Genomic DNA, 26,248 nt, shown 5'->3' with positions numbered 1-26,248 from the left:
TATTAGTTTGCTTTCTGAATAAACATCATTCTAACCAAATCGCAACTGTGTGGCCTACATCATTTAGGGGTCATTAATTTAGTTCCAGATATTATTATTACTGTCATTATATGTTATATTAACTTTGTATTTTGTAAACTTGCCATCACCCAGAAAATTTAACCGAAAGGTCACAAGTGTCTAATTTAGGGTGTGTAATGCAACACGTGTGGTTCAAACCCTAGAAGAGATTGAGGCAAGACATTTCAATGAGGAGGAACCACATGTGAGCCTAAACATCTTTGGGATGTTAGCTTGCATGGCACGACAATTAAGGCACACTTGTTTCCACAAAGTCAGGTACTTGCAAGTAGGCTGTGCTGTATTCATTTGCCACTACAATACTTATGCTGACACATGGCCACTGCTAACAAGTTGGGTCCCAGCTACCAAACCTGTCGGATTCACAGTCAGTTTGGTCCCAGCCACTGAACCAGGCATTTTCAGCAATAGATGCAAGATGCAGTCCAGCCACTGACTCTGGACAGAGTTCCTACTGCTGTTCCTGGATCATTTTTCCTCTGCTATGCTTCTGAGCAGCCAGCTGGTCTACCTGAGACTTCATCTCGTCGGCTGTGGTCTCTGCAAACAACAGTCTATGGACTTGGTATCAAACTGTCACACTTCATAACTGTAATTGCCAGACCGCAGTCCAACATGTGACCTGTATGCATATGGACACTGCACTATGACTCACAGTGGTTGTGCTTCATCACAGGTACGTAATAAAGTGTCATCAATTAACAAAATTATCTGACAGTAACAGTGCTTACTACCTTTCAGAAGTTCCTTTTGTGCTTTTCAAAGACTAACTCAGTGGCAGCTCATGTGGCTATTGCAGTGTCTTTATTTACGCTCTTCCTAATGAAGTGTGTAGTGTTACCTGTGTACTGGGGAGCTTGATCTTTCTATGTTTTCCTCCACAACATTCAACTTTCAATTTTGAAGTGCATTAGTTACACTCCCAAACAGACCCAACTGAAGGAATAGTTCAACCTCAAAGTGTATTTTTTATTATTTATTTTTTTTCCATGCAAATGAAGTGGAAATATATTTTGTATGTGTTTTACATCTTTAATGCAACAGTTTCAACTGTTATCTACATCCTTATGCAGTTGATGAATGCCTGTTACTCACCTTACAAAGGCTGTTTGGCATCACAAATAAAATGGATGACAAGGGTCTCTACTGTACACATTGAGATATCATTGTCAGAATGGGTACAAATATTATTCTTAAAGCTTTCAGTTGCTACAGCATGGAATTTTCTCCAGTTTAACAAACTGTTGGGGGGTGAATCTGTGATTCTGGAACATACCACTTGGTTACAGTGACCAATGTCTGCTGTGGTCATCAACAATCTCCTGAAGAACTGGAAACTGCTATGACAACACATGCATATTCTGATAAAGTAGAACGAATCAGAGAAGTATATCTGTTTAATGACAGTTGTGCATACATTTTTTTCAGATTGCTGGACTGTTCTAGTAAATAGTTTCAAGTGTTTGAAACAGACTACTATGTAATGAATTGTGTCCACACGAGGCTCCCATGAACACTGCTATGATAATATAGAAAATTAAACACAGCTTTTTTTCTTAATTTCTATGGTACAGGACTGGGCATTTTAGTAACACAACCTTAATAATTGGTAATATTGTCCCAAATAATAGCAAACCACCACGAAGCAGTTCTTCATTGAGCAGAACACTACTGAGAGAGTTAGAGAGAAAGAAAGAAAGAAAGAAAGAGAGAGAGAGAGAGAGAGAGAGAGAGAGAGAGAAAGGGATATGAATTATCCATGTCTGTAAGTTAAACTGTCTATTTTTGAGAGTTAATAATTTGTTATTCAAGGTTTTTTCTTACTTAAATAAAAAGGAGAGGATGATGAAAATGAAGCCATTACCTCGAGGAGCAACATTGCCGCAAGCCTGCAGCATCTGAGACTTCCCCAGACCAGGATCTCCAACTACAAGTACATGAATATCTGCTCTCATGTCTGCTGACTTCTGGGTGCCACCGAACAAACCCAAGAGAAGTCCTGCTTTTACCAGCTCATGGCCATAAATGGTGGGACACAGCGAGTTCACTAGTAGTCGGAAAAGTGAAGGCTGTGAATGAATTTCCTGTGGGAAATAAATTTTACTCAATGAGAGAGCTTTCTATCTTCATTGCATACTGAGGATATACAGGGTGTATCATAATTAATGATGAAAGGCATACAGTTGAAAGTAAAAAAGTCTCTAAGAAGACAGGTCTGCAAATGAACCGTTTGAGAGATAATTGTGACTTTGTGGTTACCAGCCACTACTGATGTGATTCTTTGTAAACACTGTACAACAGTCCCTGGTATGACCTTTGTTCACATTTTCAAGACATGGAGTTGTAAACAGAATGGATGGGACAGTACAGCACACAGACATAGTGCCACTCCTGTCCATTGTTTGTGGAGTGACACTGCAGTAACGAGGAGAATGCAGATATGGATTTCATTTGTGGTAGGGCGAACGGCAATACACGGCAGCCTGCACACTTGTACTAAGACTCATATCCTGACCAAGACACCTCGAGAGCTGAACATTTACAAGGATGCCTCTGAGAACTGAGAGCTTTGCACATGCTGCGGGATCGGGTAGGCCTGCACGAATCACACCTATGTTTCTAGATGTGGTGTTGGAAACAGTCAAACACTATCCAGGAATCTCTATAAGGAGACTTGCATACACAAATTCCTGGACCAAGTCATAGTAACATTTGCAGGATAATACATTGCAATGCCATGTACCTAAACCACCTCCAAGTCCAGTGTCTCAGTGAGGCCAATTTGCTCCTAGACTAACGTTCTGTCAGTGGATTCAGAGTTTTAGGCAACCTCATGCTTTACAATAACATTTCTGTGTGCTTAGGAGGCAGGGAGGGAGGCAGTGAGTGAATGAGTGAGTGAGTGAGTGAGTGAGTGAGGGAGGGATGAAAGAACTGTTGAGTCCCCAGCGAGAGCGGGCGGGGTAGGAGGGGGGGCATTCACTTTGTATTGAGGAATACTTTTGTTGCATTAGTAAGAAATATTTTGGAAAACACACACACACACACACACACACACACACACACACACACACACACACACTGTTCAATCGATTCCTTGGTGAGAGAGAATTCTATGGGATGTGGAACAAAACTAAATATATGTTGTCACAGACATCTGGCTACAACAAAGTGCTTATACAGACTATAACTACCAGGTATAACTAATAACAGCTGGCTAGTGTTAAATTTACATACTTTGCTTCAAGATGGAGTATTATTTACTAACTTCAAATAATTCAGACAGAGGTAATTAGATAATTTTTCCTGTAAAAACAAAAATATTACCTTTACAGCATAGAAATCCTTCGCATTTAATCTGACACCAAATGCAGACTTTCTCTCCTCCAAAGATTGACTCTTATTGTTAACAACTGACACAGCGTCTATATACAGAAGGAACATGCTGGGTGCCTTACGTTTCTGATTTTCTTCATTATTCCGGACCTGAAATACATTCAACTTATATTATACCAATAAAATAATAGACAGCAATTTCTATTTAAATCGTAAAATATCTATGTATACCTTAATAATGCCAATAACAGTTACAACGTCCCCTGGAACACACGAATCTAAAAGGTCCTCCGTGAGCTCACATTCTACAGTGCGAGGGACCCTACCACCTTCACGCTGTGAATCAGTGCTATAGGCATTAATTATTGAACCATTGTACATGAAAATAATAAGTTTCTCAAAAGTTACAAATAAGTGAATTGCTGTCTTACTCTGTCATCTGCAACTAGTTCCTGCAAGCGTACTGACTGCCAATTAATAGTTTGTGTGTATGGAGATGAATGAAGAGGGGTGAAAGTTCTTCCTCTGCATCCTCCAGTTCTGCACTTTGTTGGTATTGTGAGCACTCCTTCAGGTTGTTTCACACACTGCATGCCATGACATATATTACACTCAAATGCCATCCACACACATAGAAGTTTTACACTGCTGACCCTTATGATTGTACCATGCACAGCTACTAATTTTCCTACACAGACAAAAAAATCATCATACTATAAGATACTGCAAAAGAAAGAATACTTGTTTCGCCACTCACTTATCTTTATTGTGGGGAAAGAAATTTTAAAAAGATAATTATAAGCAGACAGCATAATACACAATTAGCCCCTTATAAAAATACTGAGAGGGACCTTCAGGAAAGACGACAAATATTTTCTGCATTAAATACGCTGTTATTAATACTTACAAATCCACTATGTTTACATCGTGGATAAAAGTGACAGAAACTACCAGCAAAAAAACAACGTTCTACTAACAGTTCTATTGTAGAAATAATATGTTGGGGAAGTAACTGGTCCATTTACTATACACAAAAGTTTGACTCGAAAATGGCACCAACTTTTCTCTTTATCAGCCAGTATCATGATAAGGATTATCTGTTGCCAACATGACACCTTTGATTAATGACAAAAATGTCTTTTGTTGGTATCTATAACTGCCAGATATGAGATCTCCATTCTTATGTGAAATGTCCACAGTCATTTTGAATTTAGACAAAAGACATATATTTTGTACTGTTCATCATATACATCATACACTACTGGAAATGGAAAAAAGAACACATTGACACCGGTGTGTCAGACCCACCATACTTGCTCCGGACACTGCGAGAGGGCTGTACAAGCAATGATCACACGCATGGCACAGCGGACACACCAGGAACCGCGGTGTTGGCTGTCGAATGGCACTAGCTGTGCAGCATTTGTGCACCGCCGCCGTCAGTGTCCGCCAGTCTGCCGTGGCATACGGAGCTCCATTGCAGTCTTGAACACTGGTAGTATGCCGCGACAGTGTGGACGTGAACCGTATGTGCAGTTGACGGACTTTGAGCGAGGGCATATAGTGGGCATGCGGGAGGCCGGGTGGACGTACCGCCGAATTGCTCAACACGTGGGGCGTGAGGTCTCCACAGTACATTGATGTTGTCGCCAGTGGTCGGCGGAAGGTGCACGTGCCCGTCGACCTGGGACCGGACCGCAGCGACGCACGGATGCACGCCAAGACCGTAGGATCCTACGCAGTGCCGTAGGGGACCGCACCGCCACTTCCCAGCAAATTAGGGACACTGTTGCTCCTGGGGTATTGGCGAGGACCATTCGCAACCATCTCCATGAAGATGGGCTACGGTCCCGCACACCATTAGGCCGTCTTCCGCTCATGCACCAACATCGTGCAGCCCGCCTCCAGTGGTGTCGCGACAGGCGTGAATGGAGGGACGAATGGAGACGTGTCGTCTTCAGCGATGAGAGTCGCTTCTGCCTTGGTGCCAATGATGGTCGTATGCGTGTTTGGCGCCGTGCAGGTGAGCGCCACAATCAGGACTGCATACGACCAAAGCACACAGGGCCAACACCCGGCATCATGGTGTGGGGAGCGATCTCTTACACTGGCTGTACACCTCTGGTGATCGTCGAGGGGACACTGAATAGTGCACGGTACATCCAAACCGTCATTGAACCCATCGTTCTACCATTCCTAGACCGGCAAGGGAACTTGCTGTTCCAACAGGATAATGCACGTCCGCATGTATCCCGTGCCACCCAACGTGCTCTAGAAGGTGTAAGTCAACTACCCTGGCCAGCAAGATCTCCGGATCTGTCCCCCATTGAGAATGTTTGGGACTGGATGAAGCGCCGTCTCACGCGGTCTGCACGTCCAGCACGAACGCTGGTCCAACTGAGGCGCCAGGTGGAAATGGCATGGCAAGCCGTTCCACAGGACTACATCCAGCATCTCTACGATCGTCTCCATGGGAGAATAGCAGCCTGCATTGCTGCGAAAGGTGGGTATACACTGTACTAGTGCCGACATTGTGCATGCTCTGTTGCCTGTGTCTATGTGCCTGTGGTTCTGTCAGTGTGATCATGTGATGTATCTGACCCCAGGAATGTGTCAATAAAGTTTCCCCTTCCTGGGACAATGAATTCACGGTGTTCTTATTTCAATTTCCAGGAGTGTAAATGCTTTCTGAAAATGATATTGATGACTACAAAAACTAGAGATTTAAACTGAAACCTGCAAAAAGTTCCACAAATTTTTATTTACAATCTAGTGCTGTACAGACAGGAGGATTCTCCAGTGTACATTATTCTGGAAATAAGATACTAGTCAAAATTCTGTATGGTTTTTTGGTGGATGGTATATGGTTAGCAGAATCTACACCTCATCTGCCCCGTCCCCACCACACCTGTCCTCTAATTTCCTGTTCCACTTGCAGAAGATACACAAGATGAAATATTTGCAGCATCCCTCTTCAATATCATTATTTCTGTACTTCTCTTGTTCAATAAGCAAGGTAAAAGTTTAAGGAAATAATGTGTTTCTTGGCCTTTGCTGAAATATTTTATCCCCATGATGCATAGCACTTTTCCTGTAGCCTCTCCCTTAGAGGTTTACTGAAAATTGTGTGACAGCCTCACACATACTAGAGAAACTCATAGTAAATTGCACAGCTGTTCTTTGAATTTCTTCTCTCCTTTCCTACCTCCTCTCACTGTCCCCCACTAATCCTACTTAGTAAGGGTCTCAGTTCAGTGATCAATACTTGAGAAGTGGTGAAAAAAGGGTTTTATATGTGAATATCTTCATCGGTGAACTACATCCCTTTATGATTTCTTCACTAAAATTCACACTCCAATCAGCCTACCAATAGAGAGAACGTAACTGGTTGTTTGATCTTCAATCTCTGGACAGTTACTCCAAGATATAACATAGCTGTCACTGGTGGCAGTGACTGATTGCCAATGTGTAGTCAAATGATGTTAGGGCTTTTTATCTAGTAATGTGGTCCAGTCTTTTCATTATGCTTTTGTCTGCAAGTCATCCCAAATTTTGTAACAATTTTCAAACATTGTACTTGTAACGGGACATCATCCTCTAGCATTACTTTTCCTCAACAGTAGTAGTCAATAACAGTAATATTATTCACATTTTGGACAGGTCCCTTTTATCTCAGCTGTTTTTCTGAAAAAATTCATATATTTTTATACACAATATGTTATATTTCTAGGTAAAATTTATGAAAAGGAATTACTTTATTTTTTATGTTACAATCAATAAATTCTAGCTCTGAATCTACATTTAATATTTATTAATTTATTTATTTTTAGAAGTATTCAAATTATGAATTATTTGGCATACTTAAAATTTCTTTTAGGACTTAAGCAATTTAGTACTGTTTATTATGTTTATTTCTGGGTACATTTACGAAATAATAATCAAAACTAATAGAAATTCATTTGTCAAGAAAACCTGTAAACCCTTTGGAATATTATTATTACTGTAGAGTGAGGTAGCAGTAAGCATGCCTCTGACGTGATCAGACGTATTTTTGTATTTTGGGCGAACAATGTAATTTCGGCTTTGTTAAAGTGAAAATCCTAAACACTGTGTGATATACTAAATGTGACAGAAAAAATTAACATAAAAACAAAAATTCTGCAATGACATTCTTCAAAATTATTTATATCAACCGAACCATTAAGACCTAAAATGTGAGACTTTCAGCTTCAAGAATCTGGCCCCTAGACATGAAGAACTGGAGACAACTCTGCAAGAACAAATAATCTTACTCCTCTCTCAAGTCTTCAGAAAAGACTTTGCTCATCGTGAACAACAGCTGAAACAAAGAAGGAAGGGGGAGATTACACACTGCAACTGCATCATTTGCAAACATGCCCATATAGCTAAGAACAGTTAGCAAGGCCATATTGATGAAAACTGTGAACAGTAATAGTTCTATCACACTTTCCTGTGGTACACCAGATGCTACTTTCGGCCCTGATGATACTTCCCTGTTCAGAACAACACACTGTGTTCTGTTCTCTAGGAGTCTCCGAACTAACTGCATGCAAATTATTTGTAAATAGAGAATCTTCATTCAACTTACAAGAAAAACAAAACATTAGCAACTCATTGCTTAAGTGCTAATACATTTTTTTAACATGAATTATAATATCATAAATAATATCAGTTATGCCTCTTAATGAACAAAGGTTAGTTTGAGTTTTATTTGTGGCCAGTTAAAACTGCAGTACATTGTAGTTCTTTTCTAAGAGGGATGTTGTCGGTTATATTTTGATCTTAGGTTTCATAAGATCATAAAAACAAATATTGTTTGCATCATTTAAAATTATATTACCAAGCAGAAGCTTTCTGTAATCAAGGAAGTCAATACTGCACTATTCCATATATTAAGTTGTCTATAAAGAACACTTATTTTGTAACTGTGGTACTTAATATATGCATTGTAAATAAATATAAAAGTACTTGCTCACCTGCAGATATATGAGATTTTGATTTTCTCTAATAAAACACAATATATAGTTCAAACTTTCCATTTCTAGCATTATTATAAGACTCATACAGAGAGGATGAGAATTCCTGTACAGACTTTGAAAGTTTACTGCTTAACACCAGCATGTACATGGTTCAAACTAAAAGGTAAGAATATACTCACTGAAAAGGCTGCTCTTTACTGATCTAGTGGAAAAATGTTGTCTTATTGAAGAATTCATGAATGTCAATTTTATCATTGAAAACAATAGTGAGTATTAGATTAAAACAACAGCTGCATAGTACAGAATGGGGAAAAGTGGCTTTTCTCAAAGTAGCTGGTTTTTTCCTTGCATACACAGTGTAATCTACACCTAATTAGCATAAAGATTAGTTTAGTAGATCTGCAGTAGCCTTAATTTGTTGTTGGCATACTTTGCAGAAGTAGCCAACAGTGGTTAATATACAAGGTGTATCAAAAAGAATCATCCAATTTTTTAAAAAAATAGTAACTATTATGTTGTTTGAGATATGTGTGTGAACGAAGTACTGTTGGAAAGAGAAAACTATCAAGTTTCATATGGTTCTCACTAGGTAGCAACAATGTGCGCCCAGTTCAGTTCTAGTAAAAATCGTGTTAACACAACAGAAAACATTTTGTGTTCTACATTTTGCGCAGTGCAGGTCAGTAATAACTGTTTAGCGTGGTGATGCAAGGCAGTACATGATCTGGATAGGGGAGCAGTGGTACAGCTTTTAGTGATAACAGAAAAGGTAACTTGAGGCAATGGGAAACAAGTTAGCAAAATGTGCACGCAGCTGCGCAAATAAAATTTCCTCCACTGATATTTTGGCCGCATATCGTCCGGCCATCCTCAGAGTGAGTCATAACACTGACGACTAGATTTTGAGGATCATGATCTACTTTCCACTTCACACTTTGGTTTTACAACAGGTTTCTCTACAGAAAATGCAGTAGGAACTCTTCTTACGGATACTCTTGGTGGTTTTGTGAAAAATTCCTTCAGTTTTGCCTTACTACTAGACCTAGGCAAAGCATTTGACACTGTGTCACATGAAATACTCATAATAAAAGCTAGAATGCTATGGTATCAAGAACAACAAACTGGCAGTAACTAGATCATACTTGACTAGCAGGCACCAGAAGGTTTGGTACTTTGACCCTTTCTTTTTCTTGTGCACATGAAAGACTTGCCTGGTTTCTTCCCACAGAAGTCTATAATATATGCTGATTACCCTAGATAACCACTTGGAGGGGGTGAGGGGAAAAAAACAAAACTTATACTAAACAACAGAAAGACAAACTACGTACTTCTTCCTGCACAACCAAATGAAAAAGTACACAAGTGTGATACTGTTAGATTTCTCGGGAGCCACATGGATCCCAAACTGACTTGGGTAGCCAAACCGAACAGTATGGGACGAAGTTATCTAGAGTATATTAAAAACAAAGATTCCAAGATTTACCAAGCGGGAAAGCGCCGGTAGACAGGCACAATAAAATAACACACAAACACACACACAAAATTTCTAGCTTTCGCAACCAACGGTTGCTTCTTCAGGAAAGAGGGAAGGAGAGGGAAAGACGAAAGGATGTGGGTTTTAAGGGAGAGGGTAAGGAGTCAATCCAATCCCGGGAGCGGAAAGACTTCCCTCAGGGGGAAAAAAAGGATAGGTATATACTCGCGTGCGCGCACACACACACACACACACACACACACACACACACACACACACACATACACACATATCCATACATATACAGACACAAGCAGACATATTTAAAGGCAAAGAGTTTGGGCAGAGATGTCAGTCGAGGTGGAAGTGCAGAGGCAAAGATGATGTTGAATGACAGGTGAGGTATGAGTGGCGGCAACTTGAAATTAGCGGAGACTGAGGCCTGGTGGATAACGAGAAGAGAGGATATACTGAAGGGCAAGTTCCCATCTCCGGAGTTCGGATAGGTTGATGTTGGTGGGAAGTATCCAGATAACCCGGACGGTGTAACACTGTGCCAAGATGTGCTGGCCGTGCACCAAGGCATGTTTAGCCACAGGGTGATCCTCATTACCAACAAACACTGTCTGCCTGTGTCCATTCATGCGAATGGACAGTTTGTTGCTGGTCATTCCCACATAGAAAGCGTCACAGTGTAGGCAGGTCAGTTGGTAAATCACGTGGGTGCTTTCACACGTGGCTCTGCCTTTGATTGTGTACACCTTCCGGGTTACAGGACTGGAGTAGATGGTGGTGGGAGGGTGCATAGGACAGGTTTTACACCGGGGGCGGTTTCAAGGGTAGGAGCCAGAGGGTAGGGAAGGTGGTTTGGGGATTTCATAGGGATGAATCAAGAGGTTACGAAGGTTAGGTGGACGGCAGAAAGACACTCTTGGTGGAGTGGGGAGGATTTCATGAAGGATGGATCTTATTTCGGGGCAGGATTTTAGGAAGTCGTATCCCTGCTGGAGAGCCACATTCAGAGTCTGATCCAGTCCCGGGAAGTATCCTGTCACAAGTGGGGCACTTTTGGGGTTCTTCTGTGAGAGGTTCTGGGTTTGAGGCGATGAGGAAGTGGCTCTGGTTATTTGCTTCTGTATCAGGTCGGGAGGGTAGTTGCGAGATGCGAAAGCTATTTTCAGGTTGTTGGTGTAATGGTTTCTTGGATTCAGGACTGTTGCAGATTCATTTGCCACGAAGGCCTAGGCTGTAGGGAAGGGACCATTTGATATGGAATGGGTGGCAGCTGTCGTAATGGAGGTACTGTTGCTTGTTGGTGGGCTTGATGTGGACGGATGTGTGAAGCTGGCATTGGTCAGATGGAGGTCAACGTCAAGGAAAGTGGCATGGGATTTGGAGTAGGACCATCTCTGGCTGTAATCCTCCTTTTCATCAGTCCTTATACCAGTTCCAAACTGCACAATCCATAGCCCTCACCCGCCTAATCCTTCACCTATACATCGATTCGGCCAATGAACACACCCGTCAACTCCTATCCCAAATCAAAGTCCTCAATCTTTCCTCTCCCACATCCACACTGGCTGTTCATAGCATCCTCCTACAGACCAACCGAAAATTAGAGCAGCATGCCACCCTCCACCTCAAAAAACTATCCAATCTCCTGGTTTCCCACCTCCGGAAAGGCAACTCACTCACCCTCCACAACCTTTCCAACAAACCTCAACCTCCTCTCATTGCACACAGACCCAGTCTCTCCCATCTACTCAATCTCCCACTTCCAGCTCCACTCCCCCCAACACCTCAAAATTCTAGTCAACACAATATGGAACCACAACACCCCAATTCAGTAGTTAACCTTTCCTCCAAACCTCTCTCCTAATCCGAAACCTCTGTCCTATCCAAAGGCCTCACCTTCAGCCCCACTCCCAGATTCAACCAAACTGCCCTTGTCAAAGATTTACTGTCCTACACTCGTAGTCTCTGCTGGAAATATCACTTTGCCACGAAGAAAAATAATCCTGATCCCACTCCTAATGATCCAACTCCCCAAGACACTATCCAAATTGAACCCTGCCTGGATCAGTTCCGTCCTCAATCACAGTGGGACCCACCTCCTCTTCCTCAAAATCATCCTCTCCAAACCTTCCAGGAATTTCTCACTTCCAGCCTTGCCTCTCAATCTTTCTTGAAAAACCTTAAACCTACTCCCAACATCACCACAGCCGAAGCCCAGGCTATCCGTGATCTGAAAGCTGACCGATCCATCATCATTCTTCCGGCTGACAAGGGTTCCACGACCGTGGTACTTGATCGTCGGGAGTAGGTGGCTGAGAGACTGCGTCCGCTTTCAGACAAGTCTACATACAAAGTTTGCCAAGGTAATCCCATTCCTGATGTCCAGACGGAGCTTCAAGGAATCCTCAGAACCTGAGCCCCCCTACAAAACCTTTCACCTGACTCCATCAAACTCCTGACCCCACCGACACCTCGCACTCCTACCTTCTACCTACTTCCTAAAATTCACAAACCCAAACATCCCAGCCGCCCCATTATAGCTGGTTACCAAGCCCCCACAGAACGTATCTCTGCCTACGTAGATCAACACCTTCAACCCATTACATGCAGTCTCCCATCCTTCATCAAAGACACCAACCACTTTCTCGAACGCCTGGAATCCTTACCCAGTCTGTTACCCCCGGAAACCATCCTTGTAACCATTGATGCCAGTTCCCTATACACAAATATCCCGCACGTCCAGGGCCTCGCTGCAATGGAGCACTTTTTTTTCACGCCGATCACCTGCCACCCTACCTAAAACCTCTTTCCTCATCACCTTCGCCAGCTTCATCCTGTCCCACAACTTCTTCACTTTTGAAGGCCAGACATACCAACAATTAAAGGGAACAACCATGGGTACCAGGATGGCCCCCTCGTATGCCAACCTATTTATGGGTCACTTAGAGGAAGCATTCTTGGTTACCCAAGCCTGCCAACCCAAAGTTTGGTACAGATTTATTGATGACATCTTCATGATCTGGACTCACAGTGAAGAACAACTCCAGAATTTCCTCTCCAACCTCAACTCCTTCGGTTCCATCAGATTCACCTGGTCCTACTCCAAATCCCATGCCACTTTCCTTGACGTTGACCTCCATCTGTCCAATGGCCAGCTTCACACATCCGTCCACATCAAACCCACCAACAAGCAACAGTACTTCCATTATGACAGCTGCCACCCATTCCATATCAAATGGTCCCTTCCCTACAGCCTAGGCCTTCGTGGCAAATGAATCTGCAACAGTCCTGAATCCAAGAAACCGTTACACCAACAACCTGAAAATAGCTTTCGCATCTCGCAACTACCCTCCCGACCTGATACAGAAGCAAATAACCAGAGCCACTTCCTCATCGCCTCAAACCCAGAACCTCTCACAGAAGAACCCCAAAAGTGCCCCACTTGTGACAGGATACTTCCCGGGACTGGATCAGACTCTGAATGTGGCTCTCCAGCAGGGATACGACTTCCTAAAATCCTGCCCCGAAATAAGATCCATCCTTCATGAAATCCTCCCCACTCCACCAAGAGTGTCTTTCTGCCGTCCACCTAACCTTCGTAACCTCTTGATTCATCCCTATGAAATCCCCAAACCACCTTCCCTACCCTCTGGCTCCTACCCTTGAAACCGCCCCCGGTGTAAAACCTGTCCTATGCACCCTCCCACCACCACCTACTCCAGTCCTGTAACCCGGAAGGTGTACACAATCAAAGGCAGAGCCACGTGTGAAAGCACCCACGTGATTTACCAACTGACCTGCCTACACTGTGACGCTTTCTATGTGGGAATGACCAGCAACAAACTGTCCATTCGCATGAATGGACACAGGCAGACAGTGTTTGTTGGTAATGAGGATCACCCTGTGGCTAAACATGCCTTGGTGCACTGCCAGCACATCTTGGCACAGTGTTACACCGTCCAGGTTATCTGGATACTTCCCACCAACACCAACCTATCCGAACTCCGGAGATGGGAACTTGCCCTTCAATATATCCTCTCTTCTCGTTATCCACCAGGTCTCAATCTCCGCTAATTTCAAGTTGCCGCCACTCATACCTCACCCGTCATTCAACATCATCTTTGCCTCTGCACTTCCACCTCGACTGACATCTCTGCCCAAACTCTTTGCCTTTAAATATGTCTGCTAAGAAACTTCCACATGGGAAAAATATATTAAAAACAAAGATTCCAAGACTTACCAAGAGGGAAAGCGCTGGCAGACAGGCACATGAACAAAACACACACACAGAATTACGAGCTTTCGCAACTGGCAGTTGCTTCGTCAGGAAAGAGGGAAGGAGAGGGAAAAATTAAAGGATGTGGGTTTTAAGGGAGAGGGTAAGGAGTCATTCCAATCCCGGGAGCGGAAAGACTTCCCTTAGGGGGAAAAAAAAAAAAAGGACAGGTGTACACTCGCGCACACACACACACACACACACACACACACACACACACACACACACACACACACACACACAAACACATCCATCCGCACATTATATATATATATATATATGTGTGTGTGTGTGTGTGTGTGTGTGTGTGTGTGTGCGCGCGCGCGAGTATATACCTATCCTTTTTTCCCCCTAAGGTAAGTCTTTCCCCTCCCGGAATTGGAATGGATCCTTACCCTCTCCCTTAAAACCCACATCCTTTCATCTTTCTTTCTCCTTCCCTCTTTCCTGACGAAGCAACCGCCGGTTGCGAAAGCTCGTAATTTTGTGTGTGTGTTTGTGTGTTATTTTATTGTGCCTGTCTACCGGCGCTTTCCCGCTTGGTAAGTCTTGGAATCTTTGTTTTTAATATATTTTTTCCCATGTGGAAGTTTCTTTCTATTTTATTTACTAATAAGTTCTGTTGATTTTGAAGCCTTTACAGAATATACCCAGGTAAGTGCTCCAATAATACGTAGAATGCTGTTTATCCTTTGTGTTTCATTGAAATGATCCAATACGATCCACATATAACAATCTTGTTTTACTTCCTCTTCAGTTCACTTAACTGCATTATGATCTTTATCATTTACAAGCATGACAATTTCATGTTACACAGTGTGCAGAACCACTGAAGTCTCTCTTCCGTTATGGAACTCAAACAGAATCATATCTCTCATTGAAAAGTTTTTGTAAGGCCCTTCTCGATTGCTGCTAAACCAACATCCTTCTCTTGAGCTTTCCTAATTCAAGCTACTAAATTATTTGTGAAGACAAGCAGTATGTTCATACAATGAGTTAAGGCATCTGCATGTTTTGCCACAGAACCAGGTCAGTTTTTGATGGCATAAGAATACTTTTCCAAGACTAAAGCCCAAATTTTTATTCTTTGTGACAAGCTCTTTGTTACGATTTTAAAATGTAGTTCTAGTAAATACATCTGCAAGTTCCTTAAGGTATCAGCAATAGCTAAAACTTCAAGCTTCTAATTACTTTATTTTTCCTCTTGAGGTGTTGTGTTTTTTCTCATATACAAGACTGAATGGACCAAGCTGCTTAAGTACATCATCACTCTTTGTTAGTATTATAATATTGTCCACATAAATAATTTATGATGTTCTCTCAAGCCAATGCCCAAAAAAGGAACACTGCAGGTGAATTTGACAATGCAGTGGAAATTTTCTGAGCTGAAACTGCCATGAAAGTCTCACAAATGAGGTATATTTTCACAAAGCTTTCTTCAGTGCAGCCCACAATGTAAGCTCCTTCCCACCAAGAAATAACAGCTTAGGCAAAATTTCTAATGATTTTTGTGTGAAATCAAGCATTTTCAGTCGAGTCCAACCCATCAAAAACACTGATTCCTTGAAGTCCTTGATCCACTTTCTTACTGGATATCTGTCACCACCGCCAAATGACTTAAGAGCATCCTCAACATGATGAAATGACCTCCTTTTTTTCCCACTACCCATTTGGAATGCACACTCTTCATCCCCACTAGCACCAACCTCTTAACATTCATTTTCACTGCAATTTTGTCAATGGTAGATACGTAACAACAAATACCTATTTTTCGTCCCACTATCTATACACAATATATTCCAGACTGCTCCCAACTCCACTTTTGAAAATGATGCTTTAGTGGATAACTTCTTAGCTTCAAGTTTACCAGGTACTGACTGAAAAATAAAACCAGAAAATTCTCTGAAGCACTTCTGATTTCATCTGTCATCTGGAACTGTTCTGAAAATTAACTCATTTAGAGATTTAATGGTTTTAACTGGCAGAGAGATTATGTCTTGATTTACTCTTTCGATTTCACCTAACATTGCCATTTCTAGATCCCCCCCCCCCCCCTCTCTCTCTTTTACCCATCAGTTATTTCTCATATAGTCACACTTAAACATCTCACACTTAAACATCTCATTGCATCATTCTGCTACTGCCGATCATCACTAAAATGTGAATATTGATCACTCATCAAAAATCAACACGACTACATGTCCCTACGTCATTGCAAGAAATTTTTGCATCCAGAAAAGTCTGTCATAAATGCTGATGATGATTATGTGTTTAAGGGAATAAACAACAGGGTTATCAGTCCCTCCTTATCATGAGAGAAACATGTCAAAGGGTAAAAAGCTAACACAATGGGGACTAGGTTGTTCAAACTACATAAGCAAATCAAAGAGTTTAAAAGGATGTGACAATAGTTGTAACACAATATGTAAAAGAAGAGAGATAAACCAGGCAGCATCTTGTACAAGGGGGACTAAAAGCACAACAAGGTGAGATGGGAAGAAAGGATTCTGCCATTGCTTGGTGGGGACCACCACATGGGAGGGGGGAGAGCCTCTCGCCCCCACAGCCGTCCCTAACACTGGAAGCAGAAGAGAGTGAGTGGGAGAGTAAAATCTGTCTCCCTCAGGATATGCAATGCTTTGTTAGTGGCTCTCACGTCATCTGCGAGCACCTGAGGTAGAGAGGTAGGTAAGCAGAGAGCGTGCCACAGATTGGTCAGCAGGGCACACCCAACAAGAACATGCGCTATCATCAGTAGACTACCATAGCTGCAGTGAGGAGTACCCTCCTGACACAGAAGGACCTTGCGGGTGAGTCTCATGTGGCCAATGTGTAATCAGCACAGCACAATGATATCTTTCCCAGAAGCCTGGAAAGATGTATACCACCCCTAAGTGGACCCTTAAATCACTCTTAACTTGTTTTGGGTCATAGTAGCCTGCCATTAGACTTCCCAGAGCCTTAAAATACTGCACTGGAATTGTAATCTTAAGTCTGGGGCCTCTATCCTGATGTCAAGTTAAGTAGTTGCAACTTTAGCTATCACAAATATCTTGTCTTACACAGCAAACATGCATCATCACTAGCTCAATTACGTTGGATAAGCCCCCCAAAATTTGTAGGAAAAACAGTTTCAACTTTTATGAAGGACTATTATTACAAATGCCAAAAACAACAAAAGAACTTAACCAAAAACTCTTGTTTTTCCATGATCATCTCCATGAACACACAAACCTATTCAATTTTCAGCCTGTCACCATTCTCATCAGCAGGGAAACCCTTAAACTGCCCATCCAAATCGCACAATAACAACAATATCAATAATAATAATAATAATAATAATAATAATCTGTGCAACTCTGTTGGACTAAAGGGAGGTATTTGATAGGGCCTCCCACAACATTCTTATCAAAAACACCACTATAAAGGTGAAAAGAATGCTATATCCTATATCCCTAATGCTGCCTTACTTGGAAAGTAAAAAAACAGGTAGTAAAGGTAAATAACGAAAAGTCAGAATGTCTTCTAGTTGAAAAAGGTGTAGGCCTACCTCAGGTATCTGTTCTTGGACTTTTCGTTTTCATTACTTATTCAAATAATTGACCGACAGTTGTGCCAAGTGATGCAATGTAGTATGCAGATGACACAACATTAATCAAAAGTGATACCAACATTGAAAGGTGCAACACAATTTAATGTCTGAATGCTTCCAGACATGGTAATGAAACACACAAATTATTGGGATTTCACACAGGTCAAAAACTCTGTTGGGACACACACACACACACACAAACACACACACACACACACACACACACACACACACACAGTTGGTAGAGCACTTGCCCACGAAAGGCAAAGGTCCCGAGTTCGAGTCTCGGTCGGGCACACAGTTTTAATCTGCCAGGAAGTTTCATATCAGCGCACACTCCGCTGCAGAGTGAAAATCTCATTCTGGAAACATCCCCCAGGCTGGGCTAAGCCATGTCTCCGCAGTATCCTTTCTTTCAGGAGTGCTAGTTCTGCAAGGTTCGCAGAAGAGCTTCTGTAAAGTTTGGAAGGTAGGAGACGAATACTGGCAGAAGTAAAGCTGTGAGTACCGGACGTGAGTCGTGCTTCGGCAGCTCAGTTGGTAGAGCACTTGCCCGCGAAAGGCAAAGGTCCCGAGTTCGAGTCTCGGTCGGGCACACAGTTTTAATCTGCCAGGAAGTTTCATATCAGCGCACACTCCGCTGCAGAGTGAAAATCTCATTCTGGAAACATCCCCCAGGCTGGGCTAAGCCATGTCTCCACAGTATCCTTTCTTTCAGGAGTGCTAGTTCTGCAAGGTTCGCAGAAGAGCTTCTGTAAAGTTTGGAAGGGAGGAGACGGATACTGGCAGAAGTAAAGCTGTGAGTACTGGACGTGAGTCGTGCTTCGGTAGCTCAGTTGGTAGAGCACTTGCCCGCGAAAGGCAAAGGTCCCGAGTTCGAGTCTCGGTCGGGCACACAGTTTTAATCTGCCAGGAAGTTTCAAAATTAAAGTAGATGATAATGTTGTTGGAAACCCAGCTCAAATATCAGAGTGTTTAAATGAATTCTTCATAAATGTAGCAAAGCCAGAAGTTGATGTAGCAGGATATCAGAGTAAAGTAAATCCGTTTGGACTCGACCAAGAAGATGAGTATCTCAGATTTTTTTTTTTAAAAAAAAGGTTACAATAAAGGATGTGAAAAATTTTATATTGTCATTAAAAAATTAAAATTCTGTTGGGTGGGATGGGACACCAAGTACAGTGATTAAAGCAGTATACGACATAATAGCAACCCCGCTAGCTAAAATAATCAACCAATCTTTTGAACAGGGGTGCTTTCCAGATGAGTTAAAATATGCCCAAGACCTCTGTTCAAGAAAGGGTTGCGGGAAGGTATGGGAACTATCACCCTATTTCTATTCTCCCAATCCTGTTAAAAGTGATAGAAAAAGTAGCTGCAAATCAGATCAAAAATTTTATTGTAAAAAATGATATTACTCTAAGTAACCAATTTGGATTCCAACAAGGGAAAAAAAAACTGGATGCAGTAAATAACTTTATTGAGAAGATATGCAAATCATTGGATCAGATGAGTGAAGTCGCAGGTATCTTCTGCAATCTTTCAAAAGCATTTGACTCAGTGAACCATGACTTGGTTATCTGCAAATTAAATGAATATGGGATTACGGACAAAGCTCTGAAATGGCTCACACATACTTCCACAACAGAAACAAAGGGTAAGTGTCAAATTAAATGCAGTGAATTATTATTCTAAATGGAGTAAAGTATCACAAGGTGTGCCTCAAAGCTCCATTTTGGGACCAATCCTGTTCATATTCTACATAAATGACTTGCCCATAAATATAAATTCCTCGTCTGTTCTGTTTGCGGATGATGCTTCTGTTTTAATTGAAGATGATGCAGAAAAAATTAAGAGCTCCATTGTGAGCACAATGGGTACTCTAGAAAACTGGTTCCAGTTAAATGGCTTGAAACTGAACATTGCAAAAACCAATATGGTACATTTCAAAACCAAACATTTGAAATGTGTGGATCTTAAAATACATCGCAATCATCCTATGGAAGAAGTTAACACAATCAAATTCCTAGGACAAAATGTGGACAACAACTTAAACTGAAGTACACATATTGAGTTCCTATCAAATAAACTAAGCAGCTTTGCATTTGCAATGCAAATACTAGCAAATTCTACTGACATGAGTACACGAAAAATAGCATATCATAGTAGTTTTGAATCTGTCATTAGGTATGGTATCATTTTCTGGGGAAATTCAAGTAGTGTATCTCAAATACTGAAACTGCAAAAGAAAATTATAAGATACATGTGTGGTGCACAACAAACAGAATCTTGTTGCCCATTATTTCGGAACCTGCATATCCTAACTGTTCCCTCCATATACATTTTTGAAATTATAATCTTTGTACACAGCAAACAAAAATTATTTGAGGAAAATCATTTTAACCACACATACAACACAAGAAATAAAAATAATTTTATGTTACCCATACACCATTTGAAATTATATGCACGAACTCCACAGTATATGGGGATAACAATATACAACAAGCTAATGGGCAAAAATATATTTAATATGAAGCCAGAGAGTCTAAAAATAAGGCTACAGCAGATTCTGTGGGAGAAATGCTACTGTTCAGTAGAAGAATTCATAGAGGATGACATGATAATTTGAGCAAGGGGTAATTAATTGTTAGTCTTTTATTGTATGTGTAACAAAATTGTATTATTATTATGGTACCATTTGTTAAAATCAGGTGTTGTATGTATATGATAAAACTTTACCAAAATTTTGACGTGCCTCCTGTACCTGAATCGAATGATTTAGATTATGTACGTTATGAGACTAATAAACCACAATTCACAATTTTTGGAATATAGAGGCTCTTGCTCTACCTGATTGTCTTTAATTAGACTTTCTGTGATTTTCTGAAATAATTTTAGGAAACAGATGGGATGGCTCTGCCAAGAAAGCCATGGTGACCATCTGCCGCTGCTCATTAAATACATGAGTATATTCCCATATTTGTGTAAGTGACATATTTTTCCTTGTACTAAGCTAGCTACCAAATGTTATACAACTGTAAAATGATCCTTGACTGAATAAATTACCAATACTAACAAGGATATATAATTTATTACAGCTAATTTTCCACACGATACTTCAATGCAAATTGTCTTCTGCCAATGTCTCTAACAACATGATAAAATCTCTGTATAATGCCAAATGCCACAAGCTGAAAGAAGCCAAATGCAGAACAAAACTTGTCACTATTTAGCAAATAGATATACGGACTATATTACATTACCATAATAATTTGCTTTCAAATTTTTTAACTGTATGACTGGTTCATAGTTTATCAACCGAGATCTGATTGTAGGAACACTTAATGATTGTGCTGGAGCCTTCAATCCCGCTGCTACTCGCTGCTGCAGCTTAGCTTGGAGTTGGTCTGAAACAACCTAAGATATAAAAATGACTTAGCAAAATACTTTTACAATTGACATAATCTACAGTACAATAATAATAATATCATTCTCATTTAAAAAATAAATTATTAATTATTTATTGTAAAGACATTTTACATGGATGTGCAGCAATACTGCAGTAGCACTATGATATGAAAAAAAAGAGATAAATAAATACACACATCAAAAAAGTTTTGAATCACCAGAACTCCTGAAGATAGATGTTGACTGTGGATATTGTATCACAGTCCCTTTGACTGTTCAGAGATGCCACTAAGCCCACCTAAAGATGTCAACAACTATGCATGAGCAGCGCCTATTAGACAGAGGGGTCTGACAGTCGATCAGTTCCAGTAATTCCACCAGGAAGGAGGTACACGGATCATGTTGTCTGTAGTTCAACCATGCCTAAACGGTCAATACCGCGGTTTGATCACATCCGCATTGTTACTTTATGCCAGGAGGGGCTCTCAACAAGGGAAGTGTACAGGTGTCCCAGAGTGAACCAAAGCAATGTTGTTCGGACATGGAGGAGATATAGAGAGACAGGAACTGTCAATGACATGCCTCGATCAGGCTGCCCAGGGGCTACTGCTGCAGTGGGTGACTGCTACCTACAGATTAGGGCTCAGTGGGAAACCTGACAATACCACCACCATGTTGAACAATGCTTTTTGTGCAGCCACAGGACATCATGTCAAGACTCAAAACTGTGCACAATAAGCTGCACGATGCACAACTTCACTCCCGACGTTCATGTCGAGGTCCATCTTTGCAACAACAACACCATGCAGTGTGGTATAGATGGGACCAACAACATGCCAAATGGACTGTTCAGCATTAGCATCACATTCTCTTCACCAATGAGTGTCGCATATGCCTTCAACCAGACAATTGTCTGAGATCCTGCTGCTTTGGGGTGGCATTATGTGGGGCTGACGTATGCCGTTGGTGGTCATGGAAGGTGCTATAATGGCTGTATAATATGTGAATGACATCCTAAGATCGATAGCACAACCATGTCGGCAGCATATTGGTGAGTCACTCGACTTCATGGACAACGATGCGCGCCCCCATTGTGCACATCTTGTGAATGACTTCCTTCAGGATTATGACATCGCTCGACTAGAGTGGCCAGCACGAACCCTATCGAAAATGCCTGGGATAGATTGAAAATAGCTGTTTATGGATGACGTGACCCACCAACCACTCTGAGGGATCTACTCCGAAACGCCATTGAGGAGTGGGACAATCTGGGCCAACAGTGCCTAGATGAACTTGTGGATAGCATGCCACAACGAACAGGCATGCATCAATGTAAGAGTACAAACTACTGGATATTAGAGGTACCTATGTGTATAGCAACCAGGACCACCACCTCTGAAGGTCTCACTGTATGATGGTACAACATGCAATGTGTGGTTTTCATGAGCAATAAAAAGGGCAGAAATTATGTTTATGTTGGTCTCTATTCCAATTTTCAGTACAGTTCCAGAACTCTCTGAACCGAGGTGGTGAAAAATGTGTTTTGATGTGTGTATCATATAGTATCAAATATAGAAATCTTTCAAGGGGACATTAAGATTAACGAGCGCTATTAGTTACAAGACAACTGTAGTCAGTTACTGAATTCACTGGTAGCTCAGTGTATAGAGTAACTGGAATGTAATGAAAAAGATGCTGATTTGAATCTTACAAGGAACATACTATTTTTAATTACATATTTATTAACAAATGGAAATGTTAGTTAACAAAAATGGAATCATAATTTTTTAATAAAACATGGTTTTAATTTTAATTACTAACAATGTAGAAAAATAAAGATTGTTACTTATCATAAAGAAGACACATCAAGTTGCAGACAGGAACAATTAAAATATATTTACATAAAGCTTTCGAACACAGCCTTCATCAGTGAATGAGAAAACACACCATTCTCTCTCTCTCTCTCTCTCTCTCTCTCTCTCTCTCTCTCTCTCTCTCACACACACACACACACACACACACACACACACACACACACACACACACACACGGCTGTCAACTCCAGCATCTTGGCCCGAAAGATACTAGAGCTGGCGGTAATGTGTGCATGAGGTGTGCTTACTTGTGTGTGTTGATGGTGTGTCTTTTACTGATGAAGGCTGTGGCCAAAAACTTTACATAAAGTCTCTTAATTGTGCCTGCCTGCAACTTGATCTGGCTTCTTTGTGGTAAGTAGTGAAATGTCTGCTAAATCTCGCAGGGCTAACAGGTAATTAGGGTTGTGGAAAGGGCGAAGGGAGTTGCGGTTGGATTCATTTCACAATTGTAATTTATCATCATTTAGTTCACAAATACACTTTTGAAAGAATTAAATTTGCTTCGCGGCTGAAGGCCTCCAAACAGATGCTTTAGAATAAGTTCAATTTCGAGAAGACATGACATGGTTAAATTTATGAATAAGATAAATCGTATACATATATGAGATCAGAATGTGGAGTGGCTGAAGGCTGCCGGATTAAATCTTCAAAATTCTAAATATACTATGATCATTACTGAAAGCAGAAGGCCACAATGTTTTAAGATGCTAAAAGGGCTGGTGGCTCACAAGACGGACAGAAAGAGATAAACAAATGCAATAAGATAGTTGAAGGCCACAAAGTTAAATCCTGTAAATTAAGGCATTATATATTGCAACAATCAGTAAAACAATACTTTAAGTTTAAAAATTTCCTTTTTGCAACACCAACGGCGCAAGGCCCACAATAACTTGTAAAATCTTTCAGAAGAAATTACAATAACCTTTCAAGAGCAGAAGGCGATAATGTCTGGACTTGAAGGAAACTCTAAAAACACTTTTCCAGGGCTGAAGGACCACAACTACCCTTGCCAAATTAAAAATATAAAATACAGTTAAATTACAACAACATTAAGACTGCGAAAAGGATAATTAAGAGAACTACACTCAGGAGACTCCAATGGACCGGTCTGCCCTCGTTCACTTAGGAGAGACAGGTGGTGAGTCCAACTACACTTAATTCGTGCAAACTCAACCAAGGGACAGTCACTGACAGACTCACCAACCGCTTGCTTGCCACGATGGAGTACACAAGAATTCAAGGCCCCAAAATGTTACAAGTATCACTATCCCCAAACAAACGCATTTGTGAACTGAGTTGCCAAAACTACACACCATGTTGGGCAGCAACAACTGGTAGGGAAGAGATATTGCCTAAAAATTACGTTTGTGGCCAGGGCAGGTAACCAGAAGACTAATGGTCACAAGGCAGAAAATTCCACAGGTTCACTTAACTACGAAAGAAGATAATATGGTTAACTTAACCCAAAATGAACACTGCCTGAACTTACATTAGCAGTCAGGGCAGGTAACCAGAACACTAATGGCCACAAGGCAGAAAATTACACTGGTGCACTTATCTATGGATAAATTAATTGAATCAATTTCACCTGATGATGGCTATCTCGAACACTTCACTCATTGTTGCTCACAGGAAAACTTCCACAGCAGCAACTCCGGAACCAACAAAATAATGCTCAAAACCTCTTAAACTTCACGTCCTGGGATGGCGAGCAAACGATGCTCGTACCGATCGGACAACTCCACACAGAGTCCAACACTGTGCAGAGACCATCAGCGGCACAGTCGACTATGCCACATGGTGAAGTCCTTGAATCAACCGACCGACCAACAATCCATCAAATGTCAAGCCTGGCTTAAGTGATGCGTGACGGCAATGGTCAGGCGGGCGATGTCCGCGTAGGGCTCACTGCTGCAGCAAGCCATTGACTGGCTGGCCCGGGCTACACTCCAGACGCATTTCAACTGACTGCCAGGGCCCGAACTGCTGCTGCTGTGCCCACACACACACACACACACACACACACACACACTCTCTCGACAACTGACCGACGATCCTCCAAGGCCATTGCCCAACTTAAGTGATTCGTGGCAGCAATGGTAGGGTGATCCATGTTGACGCAGAGCTCACTGCTGCTCCAAATCGACTGCACTAGTGCCGCATTACAACTGCCTGACTGGGAGGTCCGGACTGCACTCCAGAGGCATTCCAACTGACTGGCAAACAGAACTCGCAACTCGAACTCCCCGACCTGGACTGGTTTACGACAGACAACAACCGGGAAGTAATAGCAGTCGAGCAAAGATACAGTGAGAGGGGATATATCGATATGCACTGCTAACGCCGCTCACGGTCAAGCAAAGCAGCAACTCGGTGACAATAATAAAAAAAAAAATTAATGTAGTGAGATGGAAGTACGTTAAAAACAGGGTGAAAAATAGGTGATGGTGGGAACACGAGCCACACGTGGGTCAAGTAGTAATCTGTCTTTTCCTACATTGTTGATATTCCTGCCTGGAGTTTCCATTGTTTAATTTTAGTTATTGTTTGCTTGATAATGTGAGTATTCCCAATAAATTAAAATTTGGCACAAATATATGACACATCAAACAGATATTTCCCCCCATTCAACAAACTAAAAGGCATTTCACACATCTTCAAGAATATTTTAATTTATTTTCATGTCCTGTAGTAAAAATGCTATTTTTATTTAAAAATCACAATTCAACATGCGATAATTAACAATTTCAATTGTTTTTAATAATTGTGGAATTAAAGAAAAGTAAAGGAAAAGCAACATTTGACTGCGGACTTTGTGATTACAATCTAGTTATGCTACATGCTGAGCTAATGGTGAATCTGTTACTGAACAACAAATGCTTTGTCCTTAACAATGCTCAGAACTTTTTTTACCTTCAAGACTATTTTTTCGATTCTTCTGATAATTGTGTCATACATGACACAAAGAACTGATGTCCAGTCACTGACCTTCAAGTACTATAAGCGTGAAAAAAATAAAAAAGGGTGACCAATCTGTAAGATCCCCTTGTCAGATACAAACAGGGGCTCAACTACTACACACACTGAGGGCATCAGCAGTATGATTAAGTGCCCACTCGTGCTACAAACACACAAACAATGTGCCAGGCTATTATTCTGAAAATTGCACAGGCAGTCAAGTAAATT

The 26,248-nt window shown here is 41.3% G+C and overlaps 1 protein-coding gene across 2 annotated transcripts in view; it reads right to left on the bottom strand.

Moving 5' to 3' along the window:
• Positions 1 to 26,248, bottom strand: part of LOC126343639 (DNA helicase MCM8-like) — a 146,102-nt gene that overhangs the window by 77,451 nt on the left and 42,403 nt on the right. For both annotated transcript variants that reach the window (XM_050001955.1, XM_050001954.1), the window contains exons 4-8: positions 21,041 to 21,194; positions 3,849 to 4,105; positions 3,649 to 3,753; positions 3,409 to 3,567; positions 1,946 to 2,165 (exon numbers count right to left, since the gene is read on the bottom strand). In XM_050001955.1, coding sequence (XP_049857912.1) covers positions 1,946 to 2,165; positions 3,409 to 3,567; positions 3,649 to 3,753; positions 3,849 to 4,105; positions 21,041 to 21,194 — 895 coding nt within the window. The remainder of the gene's footprint in view (positions 1 to 1,945; positions 2,166 to 3,408; positions 3,568 to 3,648; positions 3,754 to 3,848; positions 4,106 to 21,040; positions 21,195 to 26,248) is intronic.

The sequence above is a fragment of the Schistocerca gregaria genome, chromosome 1, assembly GCF_023897955.1.
Source record: "Schistocerca gregaria isolate iqSchGreg1 chromosome 1, iqSchGreg1.2, whole genome shotgun sequence".
NCBI lineage: Eukaryota > Metazoa > Arthropoda > Insecta > Orthoptera > Acrididae > Schistocerca > Schistocerca gregaria.
The sequence above is the reverse complement of the archived record's forward strand: the minus strand, read 5'-3'. Positions and strand labels throughout refer to the sequence as shown.